This window comes from Typopeltis vanoorti, chromosome 6, assembly GCF_054136105.1.
Source record: "Typopeltis vanoorti isolate ZY-2024b chromosome 6, IOZ_Tvanoo_1.0, whole genome shotgun sequence".
Taxonomy (NCBI): Eukaryota; Metazoa; Arthropoda; class Arachnida; order Uropygi; family Thelyphonidae; genus Typopeltis; species Typopeltis vanoorti.
Window position 1 is genome coordinate 96,447,478 of NC_143554.1, and position 14,878 is coordinate 96,462,355.

Below are 14,878 nucleotides of genomic sequence, written 5' to 3' on the forward strand. Positions count from 1 at the left end.
TCTTTGTTTCATTGGAACCACCCTTACAACTGAGCTTGACCACATACACAACACTTTCCTCTCCAATCACTACAGCGATCACAGTATTAGAAAAATAATCAGTTACACCCCCTCCACTCCCCAGTCTTCTCTTCAGAATGAGTTTAGAAATGCCATCACCATAACCTACATCTGTGGCACATCCGAAAAAATAGCCAAGATTTTAAAAAAGTCCAACCTACACACAGTATTTAAGCCCCACCACAAACTTGCTACCCTTGTCCGTTCCACAAAAGATCAGCTCCTCCTCTCTCAGTGCCTGGAGTTCATAAAGTACCCTGTTCCTGTAAGCTAGCACTTTGGGCAGATCAGCAACCATCTTCCTGGAGGAACACAAATCACATCTGCAACCATGACTATGGTCAGTCAGGCCTGGCTGACCATGTCTTGGATACAACCCATAGGATCTCATGGGAAAAAAACCACCATGCCCCATTACAGCAAATTCAAAAAAGAGAGTCTATTTTTAGAATCAGCAGCAGCTCTCAGAAATCGACCAAATCTTAATAAATACGGTTGCATTAAGCTTCCTAAGATTTGGGAAACACTTATCATCAGAGATCCCACCTTACATTCCAGGCCACCTACAACCACCCTTAGAGGGTGTTCCACCTATATAGGACTTTAGAGTCAGCCACGTGGTTGGGCTTAGTATTGTGTGGTATTTGTGTATATGTTACATTAGTTTTTTATAATCCCTAAAGATGTCTCAGTGACTGAGGCAAAATATAGGCAGTATTAAATTCTGTTTTAATCCTTTCTGAGTGCTGTATACAATCCATTAAGTCTCCAATATGATGTCCTCACAGCACTTAAGCCCCTACACACGGGTTACTGGGAAGAAAGAGGTCCGAGGTGTTCGGAGAGTAGTTGGGGGGGGGGGGTCATCTGATATTCAAGTAGGCATGTGAACGACTTGTATAGGTTCATTAGTGACTGCAAATGTCTCAGCATCTCTGCTGCTTGATCTGTGTACATTTGAAAAAAAGGAAGCCAGCTGGTGTTGTGGACACTGAGTCCCCAAGGAGCATGACCTAACTGGAAAGTTAGATTGAAGAAAATCAACATTTAAAGAAAGGAAGTCAAATAATTTGGAATGGTCTGGTGATTACTGGATATATACCTAGTCTAATCATAAATACTGTTACAGTATTGATGGCTAGACTTATTAATAAGTCCAGTTAATATATTATTAATAATTTTGTTAATATATATAATAATAATTATGGTGCTAATTAATATAAACTGGCTGTTTACAAGACCAAAATAAAACACTTGATGAAAGACTGGAGATGACAGACAAAAGAGTTTCTGATGGCATCAACAGCAGTATCATATTAAAAATGAGGATATTAGAAAAGACCTTTACATCAGTCTTTGAGATAATCTCAGGTGGTATGATCACTGAAACAGAATGGGAAAGGAAAAAGTTAACAAAACAAGTGTTTTTTTTATCACGATGGCAGGAAGAAGACCCAGAGGAAGACCAATCTAGGTGGATTGATACAGTAATAAGTGTCTTAGAACATTGTTTTTAAAATTTTTTTGACTGTAATCCACAATAAAAAATGCATTTTACATCAAAATCCAGTACATAAAAACATAACTCAACTGTAACTCAACAAAACAAACATAACTGAACAAACGTTTCATGAAACAATATGTACCTTTACTATATAAAATAAAAATAAAGCAAAGCATGCCTCTGAATTTTCACTACATCATTCTTTTTTCATCTAATAAGATCCATTTTGAGAGTGATTTTTACTGGGTCGATTAAAATGTTGTAATTGTCATGAACTTGAAAAATGTCACATTCTATAATATCCTTCCTGAAAAACAACAATAACTCATAAAGTCTGACAACTGAATGTTTTTTTTAGTACTTATGAAGACAGAAGCTGCAAGAGGTCTCTAGTGAAGGCAAACATCACAATCCCTGCCCTCTCCATCTATCTGGCACATTAGCAATTTGTAAAGAATATCTCCATAAGGGTGGCATCCATTTGTGTTTTACAGTTGGATTTAACTACTTGTACAAAATGAAATCAGAGTGTTTTAAAGCTATGCAGTCTGTGAGATCCACTGATATTTTCTATTCTATTAAAAAATAAATAAATAATAAACTACTGGTTGCAACCCACAATATGAAAAATGATGCTTTTTAATACCAAAGTATAAGAAATATTGGAGTCTTGAGAGACAACAGATTTATTTGGAGGAAAATTGTCAAATGATTTAATGTTTTCATGTAGTACTATCAGTATTTCAGGAATTTGATGATGATATTTTTTTCAACAGAGATTGAGAAAATATGATATGAGTAATATGATACTACTCTTTATATATATATATCATATAGCAATGTCAAGTTCCTTTCTAATATTCTCATTGTTAATAAGATTCTGCTATATGTTTAATCCCTATCAATTTTTGTCACAATGCTCATGTCTGTGGTCTCTAGCTTGTCAAGATTAAACAAACTCTCAGATTCATAAGTTAAAGGTTCCACTGTTTCCACTGGCAGTTTTCTTTTGGCTAAGTTCTTTCTTACTCAATATAAATTTGTTCAACTGGCTTCCCACTGCACCAGCTTTTTAAATAACAATAAATTTATTTCTATATTTAATCTCTCTCTTCATTAAAACCGTGCCTAAATAGCTCATCATCATCATCAAATTCTTGCCATGTACTCTCAAGGGGCATACAGGATATGATAGTACTACATGAAAAATTTACATCATTACTAACTCCCTATCTACAATTTTCCTCCAAATCAGTCTGTTACTTGTCAAGACACCAACATTATCAGATCTTATATTTCTATCATCTAAGGCACTCTGTACCTTATTAATCCATCTATATCTTGGTCTTCCTCTGTGTCGTTTTCCTGCCAAACTGGTAGAGAACACTTGTTTTGCTAATCTTTCATTGCCCAGTCTGTTTAAGTGACCATACCACCTGAGATTAGCTCTTCTAACGCATTCCTGGATGCTGACAATGTCAAGTTCTTTCCTAATATCCTCATTTTTAATATGATATTACCAATGATGCCATCTGTTCATTCCCATAATCTGTCTCAGGACTCTCATATCTGCAGTCTCTAGTTTTCGGTCAAGTGTTTTACTTCTGACCCAGCTCTCAGATCCATAAGTAAAAACTGGTTTGAACACTGTCTTGTATACAGCTCATTTAGTGTTCAGACTAATTTCTCTCTTATTCCATATGCATTTATTCAAGTGACATCCTACCATACCAGCTTTGTTGATTCTGTTGTCTATTTCCATGTTTAATTTACCATCTTCACTAAAAATCGTGCCTAAATAGCTGAAATATTTTACTTGTTCCACAAGTTCTCAGTTCACAATGCAGTTGACATTTTCAACGATTCTGCCTATTTTCATTGTCTTTGTCTTTTTTTTGCTGACCTTCATACCATATCTATTACAACAGTTATTCAATTTAGTCAGAAAATCTTGCAGACTTGTAGCAGATTTATTTAGAAGTATAACAGTTGAAGTTTAAGGGGCACATTGCAAAAGTGACTAAATCAGCTCACCAAATCACTTGGCTTCTGAAAAATACTTTAACATGCAGAGACAAACAATTTATTGTTCCTCTGTATCGAGCCTTGATAAGACCCCATCTGGACTACTGAGCCCAATTATGGGCACCAGGGTTTCTTCGTGATGGGGAGGAAGTGGAGAGGATCCAGAGACGAGTGACCAAGATGATAGAAGGTCTGTGAAATGAACCTTATGAGAATAGGTTGAAGATTTGTGGGTTGCAGAGATTGGACGATAGGCGAAGGAGGGGTGATATGATTGAGACATTCAAATTACTGAAGGGTTTCTACAAGATAGATCCAGAAGATATTTTTGAAAATATGACTGGTGGTGGGAGGACTAAGGGCCATGCATGGAAGCTGGGCAAGAGCGTGGTTGACAAGGGTGTTAGAGCTAGGTTTTTTACTTGGAGAGTGGTGAATGAGTGGAATAAGCTACCAGAGTCTGTTGTGGGTGATACGACCATGAATGAGTTCAAGGCAAGGTATGATAGATACTGTGTTAATGTCGAATACTTGTTCTTGACATGATGTTAGGGCCTCCCTCGATGAGTCTGTCGACTCCTTGGAGTTGCCCGGAACAATAATAATAATAATAATAACATCGTCTGCATAAAGCAAAGAGCTGACATTCACATCTCCAATTTTGATATCACGTTTAATACCACTTTCTTTCATAATATGATCCATATAGATAATGAATAAAAGAGAGGATAGTGTACATCCTTGTTTCACACCAGATTTAACATTAAACCATCTTCCTGTATACTTCCTTCAATCCTAACTGCTGATTTACAACTCAAATAAAGACTAACTATTGCTTGATATAATGTCCCATTGACACCATATAACTGTAACATATTGAATAGCTCCACTCTTGGCACCTTGTCATATGCCTTTTCCAGATAGACAAAACTTAAATACAGATCTTTGTTATATTCCCATGATTTCTCAACTATTTGTCGTCGAGTGAAGGTCTGATCCTGACAGCCTCTATTTGGCCTGAATCCAGATTGTTCTTCACCAAGCTTTTCTTCCACAATTCTTCTCAACCATTTCTCAAGTATACTAGCATAAATCTTACCAGGAACACTCAGTAGAGAAATACTTCTGTAATTCTCGCATTCAGTTTTATTTCCTTTTTTTTATATATGGGTACTATGAGAGCTCTACTCCAGTCATTGGGAGTTCGTCACTCTGTCCAGGCTTTCTGAACTATGCAGTGCAGCCACTGTAAGACTTTTATACCACCATACTTAAGCATTTCTGGGTGAATATCATCTACTCCTGCTGCCTTTCCACATTTCAAGCCTTTGATGGCTTTTTCTACTTCAAGTATGGATATGTATTCCTGACTGTCTGCCTGTTGAGTGTTTTTTACGACTGTGCTATCACTGCTTGTTTCATTTAGCAATTTTTCGAGGTAATTACTCCATGCTTCAAGGATATCTTTTTTCTACTGTTTTCATGTCACCTGTATCATCTCTAATTCTTTTACAGCACTCTTTCCTCCATTTCTGAGCTTCTTCAACAGCCTCCAGAATATTTTGCCACCTTCTTGAAATTTATTTTCTATGTTCTTGCCGAAGTCCTCCCATGACTTTTGTTTAGCTAGTTTTACACAGTGTTTCGCTTTCTTACATTTGTCTCTGTATTCTCTATGAGCACAAGCTGACTTATTTGCAAGGAAATTTTGATATGCTTTCTTCTTTTCCTTCATTGCCTCTTTAACTTCCTGTGTCCACCAGGGAGTTCCAATTTTTCTATCCTTGCAGATTACCTCACCACATGCCTCTCTTGCTCTGAATCAATCAGGGTCTTCTTCAAGGCTTGCCACTGAATCTCCAAGGTTTGGTTCCTGTTCTCAAACTCTTTCATTTTTTTGTTCAGTAATCTTTGTGTATTTTAGTCTACAGTTCACATCTGAGAGCTGCTCAACTTTTATTCACTTTAAAACTTTCTTACATGTTATTCTTTTTAATATGAAATTCAATTTTATCCTGCTCAAGACTAAATAGTGATCGCTTCCAATTTCAAATCCTCTGTACACTCTGGTGTTCTGCACCAGGGAGAAAACATCACTATCAACAATAACATAGTCAATGAGACTTTTCTTATTCCTTGCCTCTTCTCTCCATGTGAATTTGTGCACATTTTTATGTTGGAACATGGTGTTAGTAATAATCAGTCCATGTCCTGAGCAGAAATCCAACAGGTATTTGCCATTATTATTAGCTTTTCTCTTTTCTCCAAATTTTCCCAAAATATTTTTGTATGTCTCATAATCACTTCCTACTCTGCTATTTAGATCGCCAACAAAGACCAACTTTTCCTTTTTCATTGTGTCAGTAGCTTTCTCTAGAGCCTCAAAAAATTCTTCCACTTCTACCTTAGTAAAGCCTTCTGTGGGACCATAGGTACAAATAAGTCTCATTGTCCAGTTCCCCATTCTGATATTTGCCCATATCACTCTACTTGAGACTGCTTGTCATTCAAGATTAGCCTCGTATTTAGTGTTGAATACTATGGCTACTCCTTCTTGTTCTTGATTGTCATTGCCTGAATATAACATTTTGTATTTATTGATCAGAAAGGTCTCACCAGTTTTTGTTTTTTTTTGTTTCAATCATCCCTATTATGTCGATGTGGTAAATATCTAATTCCTCAGCTAGCTCCATTTCTTTGTTTCAGGCTTCTTATGTTGATAGTACCGATCTTCAACTCTGGTGATATTGAGTTGGGGTGTGTTTTAGGGTTTGTTCCAGTAGCTGACTTTTCGCTGTTCGCCCTGGTTCCCTGGTGAAAACAACGGAGACCTTGTTTAACCAGGCAACTCCCCAGCCGGCATGAAATTTTGTTATGTTGTACCATCATTTTGTATTTTGGTTTAAGCCAATAAGAATACAATTTGGCTAAATCCCAAATTGCCAGCCATCCTCCAACAGGGTGCACCCGAGAAGTTGAGGATCGTACATTAGGTCAGAAGCCCTGGTCGGTTCTCCACATTCCGTAAAAGGCTATGTGGAGGTCTCCTCTCAGTTATACAGCTTTGACCCTTAAACACCCCATATTATATTATATATATTAATATATATGTATTTTATTATATGTGTTTGCATTTCCTGCATCTATAAAAACAGGCTTGTACCACAATATTATTTTAGTATTTCTAGTTTATTTACTTGAAAAAAAATTCTAGTTTTGCCTAAACTACTAAAATCTCATATTACATTCACTAATCTTAGTCTTATAATTAAGACAAGAGAGATGGAATACAAAAGAAACATTGTTTCTTTTGTATTTCTATAAAATTCATTAAAAAGAATTTCATAAGAGATACACTCTCTCTCTCACACACTCACCCATTTAATTTCAGGAATAAAAATATCTAACAAAGAAAACAAAATTTCTTTGTAGATCAATTCTAGAATTAACAACTCTGGCTTTCCAATAAAATCAATTCATTCAATTTCTAAATGAGCCATCTGACTAATTCAAAGTCAACATTTTTTCAAAATAAAGAACCATGTCCTACCTCAGGACATGGATGTAAACAATATCAGAAAACACCAAACAATTTCATCAAAAGATGCCCTATTAACTGTCCATATTTTGCTTAATTTCAAATCAGCATCACCAAAGCACAAACAACTTGTATAGACAGTGAGTAAGAGTAAGTGAAACAATACAACTGTAATGGACAAAAGATCCGAAGTCCCACCTTGGCACCCTCTGATGTTATAAAAAAAATAGAACATTACAGCTATGTATGAGCTGCTCCCAAGACAACAGTCCCCGAAACCCTTGGCAAACCAATGCAACCATACCTGTTCAGGCCAGGGGAACTCCTCAAAGCCATGGCTGACTCAAAAAATAATCTTTCAGATCTGTAACGACTTCTCAATAAGCACATTCATCCTCTTTCATCCAATCCTGCATGAAAGAGTGTCCAAAGCGCAGTACACCAGTCCTGACCCACCACAGCAACAGTAGCGAATATATTTCTCTTGCTCCTCCATACAGTATTGGTTAACTGATTCTCCCGCCCACCCACAGTAGGCCAAGCCAGTCACAGGGAACTTCACATACTCCAGGGTGCACTAGAGGATGAAGCTCATCCCCAGGCAAGCAGATCAGAGTTGCTAGTTTAAACCACATTCAAACTTTATGTTAAACTAGCAACTCTGATCCGCTCGCTCAAGGACAAATCAGATCAGAGTTGCTAGTTTAAACCACATTCAAACTTTATGTTAAACTAGCAACTCTGATCCGCTCGCTCAAGGACAAACTTCACCCTCCAGCACACCCCAGAATGCATAAAGCTCCCTGTGACCTGGCCTACTACAGGCAAACAGGAAGATGAGCCAATGTCTGCCTGAAGAACACAAAAAATACATTCGCTACCACCACTCTGGCAAGTCAGGACCGGCAGACCATGCCTTGGACCCCCCCCCCCCTTCACACAGGATTAGACAGAAGAAAACGATTGTGCTATTTAGAAGTCGTTAAAGATTATTTTTTGAATCAGCCACAGCTCTGAAGAACTCTCCCAACCGGAACAAATACGACTGCATCAATTTGCCAAAAATCCGGCAGACCGCCATCTCATGAGCAACTCCCACACAGCTGCAATGGTTACTTTATTTTATTTATTTATTTATTTTTACAACATTAGAGAGTGCCAAAACAGGACCCCAATCGTTTGTCCATTACAACTGTATTGTTTCACCCACTCACTGTCGTGTATACAAGCCGTGTTGTGCCCTGATGATGCCAACCTGAAACTCAGCCTAAATAGCTGAAGTATTTTATTTATTTTACAAGTTCTCCATTGAGAATGTAACTGATGTTTTCCATTTATGAAGCCTCATGAAAAAAAATTAATGATTTATTAGCATAAAATTTTCAATCATGTTTTATAGGTTTCTTCAGTATGAAACGAATAGAATAGACTTGAATCACACAAACAGACAGATGACTGAAAAAGTCACAATACGGCACTAATGTTTTAGGAGAGAAACAATGGTTAATTAATTACTAGAGTCAAATAAAAAAAGTAATGATAAGCAGAGTCAAGAGGCAAATTTCTCACAGGGGGTGATAAAGCACCAGTTCAATTCAGATCATAATATAATAATGCCTCACAACTTTCTTCGCAAAGCCTTCCCATCAGAAATTTGGTCTTGTGTAGGACTAATTTTCTTTCAAAACACTGTGTTTAGAGGGAAATAGCATGTTCTGCATGGAGAACTGCTTTGCAATGGTCAGCAGTGGATCTTCTAGAGTGAACAAAACTAAGATCACAGGAGCGAAGAATGTGGTAGACACCTGGTAAGAAAAGTCCAAAGGGGAAACGTGTCTTTAAAAAAATAAATAAATAAATGATGAAATTTTGGAGACAGGACAAAACAGACAGTTTTACCAGATTTAGAACAAAACTTGATGTAAACTCTCTTCTCTTTCCTATCATCATTATGAAAATTGCAGAACATAAATTAAACTGTGCAATTAAACAACATTTACATGATAAAAATACACTATACAATGGCAACAATCAACAGATTAACTCATAATGAAGAAATACTACAGTAGCAAGTCACAGTGCCAGCCATGTATATCACGAGCAACTGATATGTGCACAGATTTGAAAAACTAGATTTTAAAGGTGATGGGAAATGTTTTTCATAAAATTATCTACTGGTTTTAAAAATAGGGATGGATTAAAGATTTTTTAAAAATTAAGAAGACAATATTATTTTTATGGCTATTTAGCCTATTTTTAAGAAGACAATTTTCAGAACTGTCTTTATTATTCACTATACTACACTATCTTGGGTAAGTGATATGCCAAGCAAACTTACAGCAAGATCCACTAAATGTAGCTTTCCCACCCTCACATGTTGTTGACCATCTCCACCTTTCTCACTGCATTCTACTGTGATGGAAAATATTGCATGAGACCTTGAGCTATGTGAATTCATGTTGGTTGCTCCTACAGCTCCTAAAATCAATGAATAAAATGAGTTACACAAACTGATATAAAAAGCAATCTTAAAGAACTGAAGAAAATTTTATAGTATTGGCCATGCACTCACTATTTGTAAGGTTTAAGTTTTCCTGAAAGCCCTTGTCAATGGCAAATTCATGAATGGCAAGTTCCCATAAATGTATTTTTTCATCAACTAAATTAAAATAATACTGCCCATTTAAAATATAAAATGGTTATGACAAGATCAAGACATATAATTTGGTAAGGGATAATTACCAGATTAGCATGAATGAGATTTTTCTCAGAATATCTGGAAACAGGAGGAGAACAAGAGGCCATCCCTGGAAGCTGTATAAGATGGGTATGAACAAGGGGGTGAGGAGTAGAATTTTTGCATAGAGTGGGTGATTGGAATGCATTGCCTGAGAGTGTGGTGAGTGTAGGGACAGTGAATGCGTTTAAGTCAAGATATGATGAGCTGTACATGTGAGAGTGGGACCTCCCACAATGAGTCTCTTGACTCCATGGAGGTCTGTTAATAATAATAATAATACAGCAATCCCTCGATTAGTGCAGCTAATAAGTTCTTTAAAACAGGCGCATTAATCGAAAATGCACTAATCGAATATAATAACTTATGGGAAAATGTATAATTCATCAGATTTCTTATTTGACTCTTAATTTTTTTATAAAAGAATTAGGGTATGTCTCAGGGTCTAGTTAAAGGAAATCCATGAAGCTGAAAGACAATAAAACATATTAAGAATATAAATTTATTATTCTACTTCTTAACAAAGAATTGAGCTAACGTAGTTTAGCGGGCATTTTGTTTCTTTTTTTCATACAACCAACGGTATATGGCCCTATTGCCTCTTCTACTCTTCTGCAAATTTTACTGCTTCTCTCGTCATCAGGGTCAGCCTCTAGGCATTGCTGCTTAAAAACTTCAATTGTACGAAAAAGTATTTTCAAATTGTTTCCGTGAATTCTCTTTTGGCTGACTATCAGTGGTTAAATTTTCTTCATATTTTTTGGGATCTTCCCGCTGTGCATCTAAATTTAAAAGTTGGAATCACTCAATTCTTCAGAATGAGATTTAATTAACTCTTGGACATTACCATTGAAGGGGAGAAAGAAATGAAAGACGTACGAATTGGTCGCCAACATGCGAAATCACGTGCGTTATAGATAAAATTTCCCAACTGTTATACAAGCAAAATAGTTACCACTTTAAAAACTACAATGATCATAAAAGAGAAGTTAATTTTTTGACGTTTAATAATAAACAACTCATCCCAGAAGATGGCTTGATTACCCCTATCGGAATGGATTCTTCTTTTTGTGACATGCGCAGAAGTGTCGAAGGGTCTTGAATCTGTGGGCGTACTATAGCAGACAACATAAATTTTGGCAGTAAAAATTTGGACATGGAAGTAATGTAGTATGCCATTAAAAATAACTTTGTAAAATGTTTTAAATTGGTAACTAAATTATTTCATTCTGGTGAGTGATTTTTTAAAATAGTTAGCCATAAAAATGTATAGATAGAAAATTTTTAAAATCTGTAACATTTATTTGTAAGATGTATATAGGCACACTAATTGAATTTGGGTATAAAAAAAAAATGACGCACTAATCGAAAACGCACTAATCAGGGGCACATTAATCGAGGGATTACTGTATAACTTCACAAATGATTTTTAGTTTTAGCAAGTTCATTCAGAATTATCACTTTGTATCCATCATTTTTTAAAACCTGCATAATCACGATGCAATTTTATATGTACCTTTTTTTTTTTGCAAACGTTTAGAGATCATTTTAACATTTTAATAATAATAAATAATAATAAAAATATTAATATTAATCAATACACTTTAAATCAATCCCAGATCTGCTGCCACTGATTAGTACTTGTTATTATATATGTGACACACAAACAAAATCCAAATTTTAAGTCAGAATGCAATATGAGGACACAAGCATAAAGTTTTAATGTCGTCGTCTGGTAGCATCCTCTAGCAAGAGGGTTGCAGCAGATGAGCAGCTCTTCTCCATTTCTCTCTGTCTGTCGCTTCCATCATTCTTAAACCAGTCCATTCCACGATGTCATTAAACCACTCTCTAGTTGGTCTTTCACGTCTTCTCTTCCCCTCAACTTTCCCTTGTAATATAGTTCTTGTCAGGTGTCCCGAAGAACCTCTCAGAAGATGCCCTGCAAATCTAGTCTTTCTTTGCATAATATTCTTTAACAGTGTTCTTTCCATCCCAACTCGTCTTAAAACTTCTTGATTTGATATTCTTTCTGTATAGCTAATCTTTTCCATCTTTCTATAACACCACATTTCCAATGCATTAATTCTTTCCATATCTCTCTTTCTTAGTGTCCATGACTCACTTCCATAACTTGCAATGCTCCAAACTGTTGCTTTAACTATTCCAATTCTAACGCCTATTTTAGTGTTCTTGTTTATTAAAATTCTCTTCATTTCCATAAATGCCGATTTAGCTTTGCCTATTCTATTTCTAATGTCCAACTCTGAAGTTCCTTTTTCTGAGATCCAGCTACCTAAATATTGAAATCTTTCCACTTCTTCTAAAATCTTTCCTCCACATCTTATTTTTACATTATCTCCTATTTTTCTACCCATTATCATTATCTTTTTTGTGTTAATTCTTAGTCCATACTCTTTACAAGAGTTTTCAATTCTTTGAATAATTTGTTGTAACCCATTTTCACTTTCTGACATCACCACTACATCATCTGCATATCTTAAATTATTAATGATTCTTCCGTTTATTTTTATTCCTTCTTCTACATCCTCAAGTGCCTCTCTAAACATTTGTTCACTATAAAAGTTAAACAATAATGGTGATAACTTGCATCCTTGTCTGACTCCTCTCTCCACTGGGAATTTTCCTGTTTCCTCTCCATTTACACATACTGACGCTATTTGTGACCAATATAATCTCTTTAAAATTTCCAAATCATAAGAAAGTTTTAACACAACTGAATAAGTAGTGACATAGTGATAGTAGCTGATGCCCTTGATTTATGTATGCAAAATTTTGCATAACAAGATGAGGTGTACATGCCAATTTATCTTTGCATATGAAGTTGAAATTATATCTGTTTGTTTGGATAGAGAAATGGCTAAACTGATTTTGACGATATACCCAGAGTGGTTTGGCATATGTCTTAGGTTGCCCTGGTAATGTCATCTGCCATTTCATTGCATTTCAACCAAGGTTTCTGACATTGCAGATAAACCAAGTGCTTGGTTTCTGAGTGTGCCATACTACTGATGATAAAGAATGATGTAAAATGATCAATAACACCGTATTAAGTAGATTTGAGGAAAAGGAAAAGCTACAAATTCACAGACAGTACTACAAATCAAGATTTGTAGCACTGTCTCACAGGATAACTATGCATAAAATCAGCCTGAAAAGTAGAGGCCAGCTGTTCACAATGGTAGTCAACAACAAGTAAAATCCCTCCATATATATATGTTACAGAAACAGTGAATACTGACTGCCAGCAGAAAGAGCAAGTCTATTTTCATTCCCCTGCATTCTTCTAATTCTGTCCAACAATCTATTTGAATTCAAATGGTGCCAGTTTAAAGTCAGAAAATGCTTTGCAATGACTATTAACAAGTTGAAAAGATAAATACACTGGATTGCAGGCACTCATTTAAGATCCTGTTTTTCCTCTGTTCCTCATAAGAGCTTATATGTAGCCTGCTCTAGTTTGAGTAGAGGTAGATATTCACCTATGTGCCTCAGAGAGAAAAACACTTAATAGTTTATAAAGAGAATTTGATATAAGAGAAAATATATAATCTTTAGCTAATAATTCTGGTGGTAAGGCTTATATGTTGATTATTTGTAATAATAAATTTACTTAAATTACAGCATACACTATGTATTGGAAAAACTTTTAATTAATATTTCCAATATTTCAGCACCAGTATACAAAACGATGGTACAACATGACAAAATTTCATGCAAGCTCGAGCGTCGCCCGGTTAAACAAGGCCCCGTTGTTTTCGCCAGGGAACCAGGGCGAACAGCGAAAAGTCAGCTACTGGAACAAATCTGAAAGCACACCCCAACTCAACATCACCAGAGTTAAAGATCGGTACTATCAACATAAGAAGCCTGAATGGCAAAGAAATGGAGCTAGCAGAAGTACAGATAAGTACCACATCGACATAATAGGGGTGATTGAAACAAAAAAGACAAAAACTGGTGAGATCTTTTTGAGCAATAAATACAAAATGTTGTATTCAGGAAATGACAATCAAGGAAAAGAAGGAGTAGCCATAGTATTCAACACAAAATATGAGGATAATCTTCTTGAATGGCAGGCAGTCTCAAGTAGAGTGATGTGGGCAAATATCAGAATGGGGAACTGGACAATGAGACTTATTTGTGCCTATGGTCCCACAGAAGGTTCTACTAAGGTAGAAGTGGAGGAATTTTTGATGCTTTAGAGAAAGCAACTTACACAATGAAAAAGGAAAAGTTGGTCCTTGTTGGGGATCTAAATAGCAGAGGAAATGATTGTCAGATATACAAAAATATTTTGGGAAAATTTGGAGAAAAGAGAAAAGCTAATAATAATGGCAAATACCTGTTGGATTTCTGCTCAGGACATGGACTGATTATTACTAACACCATGTTCCAACATAAAAATGTGCACAAATTCACATGGAGAGAAGAGGCAAGGAATAAGAAAAGTCTCATTGACTATGTTATTATTGATAACGATGTTTTCTCTGTGGTGCAGGACACCAATGTACAGAGGATTTGAAATTGGAAGTGATCACTATTTAGTCTTGAGCAGGATAAAATTGAATTTCATATTAAAAAGAATAACATGTAAGAAAGTTTTAAAGCGAATAAAAGTTGAGCAGCTCTCAGATGTGAACTGTAGACTAAATTACACAAAGATTACTGAAGAAAAAAATGAAAGAGGTTGAGAACAGGAACCAAACCTTGCAGATTCAGTGGCACGCCTTGAAGAAAACCCTGATTGATTCAGCAAGAGAGGCATGTGGTAAGATAATCTGCAAGGATAGAAAAATCAGAACTCCATGGTGAACACAGGAAGTTAAAGAGGCAGTGAAGGAAAGGAAGGAAGCATATCAAAAGTTCGTGGCAAATAAGTCAGCTTGTGCTCTTAGAGAAGACAGAGACAAATATAAGAAAGCGAAACACTGTGTAAAACTAGCTAAACAAAAGTCATGGGAGGACTTCGGCAAGAACATAGAAAATAAAT

General features: G+C 35.9%; 1 protein-coding gene across 3 annotated transcripts in view; it reads right to left on the reverse strand.

Moving 5' to 3' along the window:
• The window catches only part of Klp64D (kinesin-like protein 64D), a 261,208-nt gene that overhangs the window by 176,675 nt on the left and 69,655 nt on the right, over positions 1–14,878 (reverse strand). For all 3 annotated transcript variants that reach the window (XM_090394321.1, XM_090394320.1, XM_090394322.1), the window contains exon 7: positions 9,466–9,605. In XM_090394321.1, the coding sequence (XP_090250447.1) occupies positions 9,466–9,605 (140 nt within the window). The remainder of the gene's footprint in view (positions 1–9,465; positions 9,606–14,878) is intronic.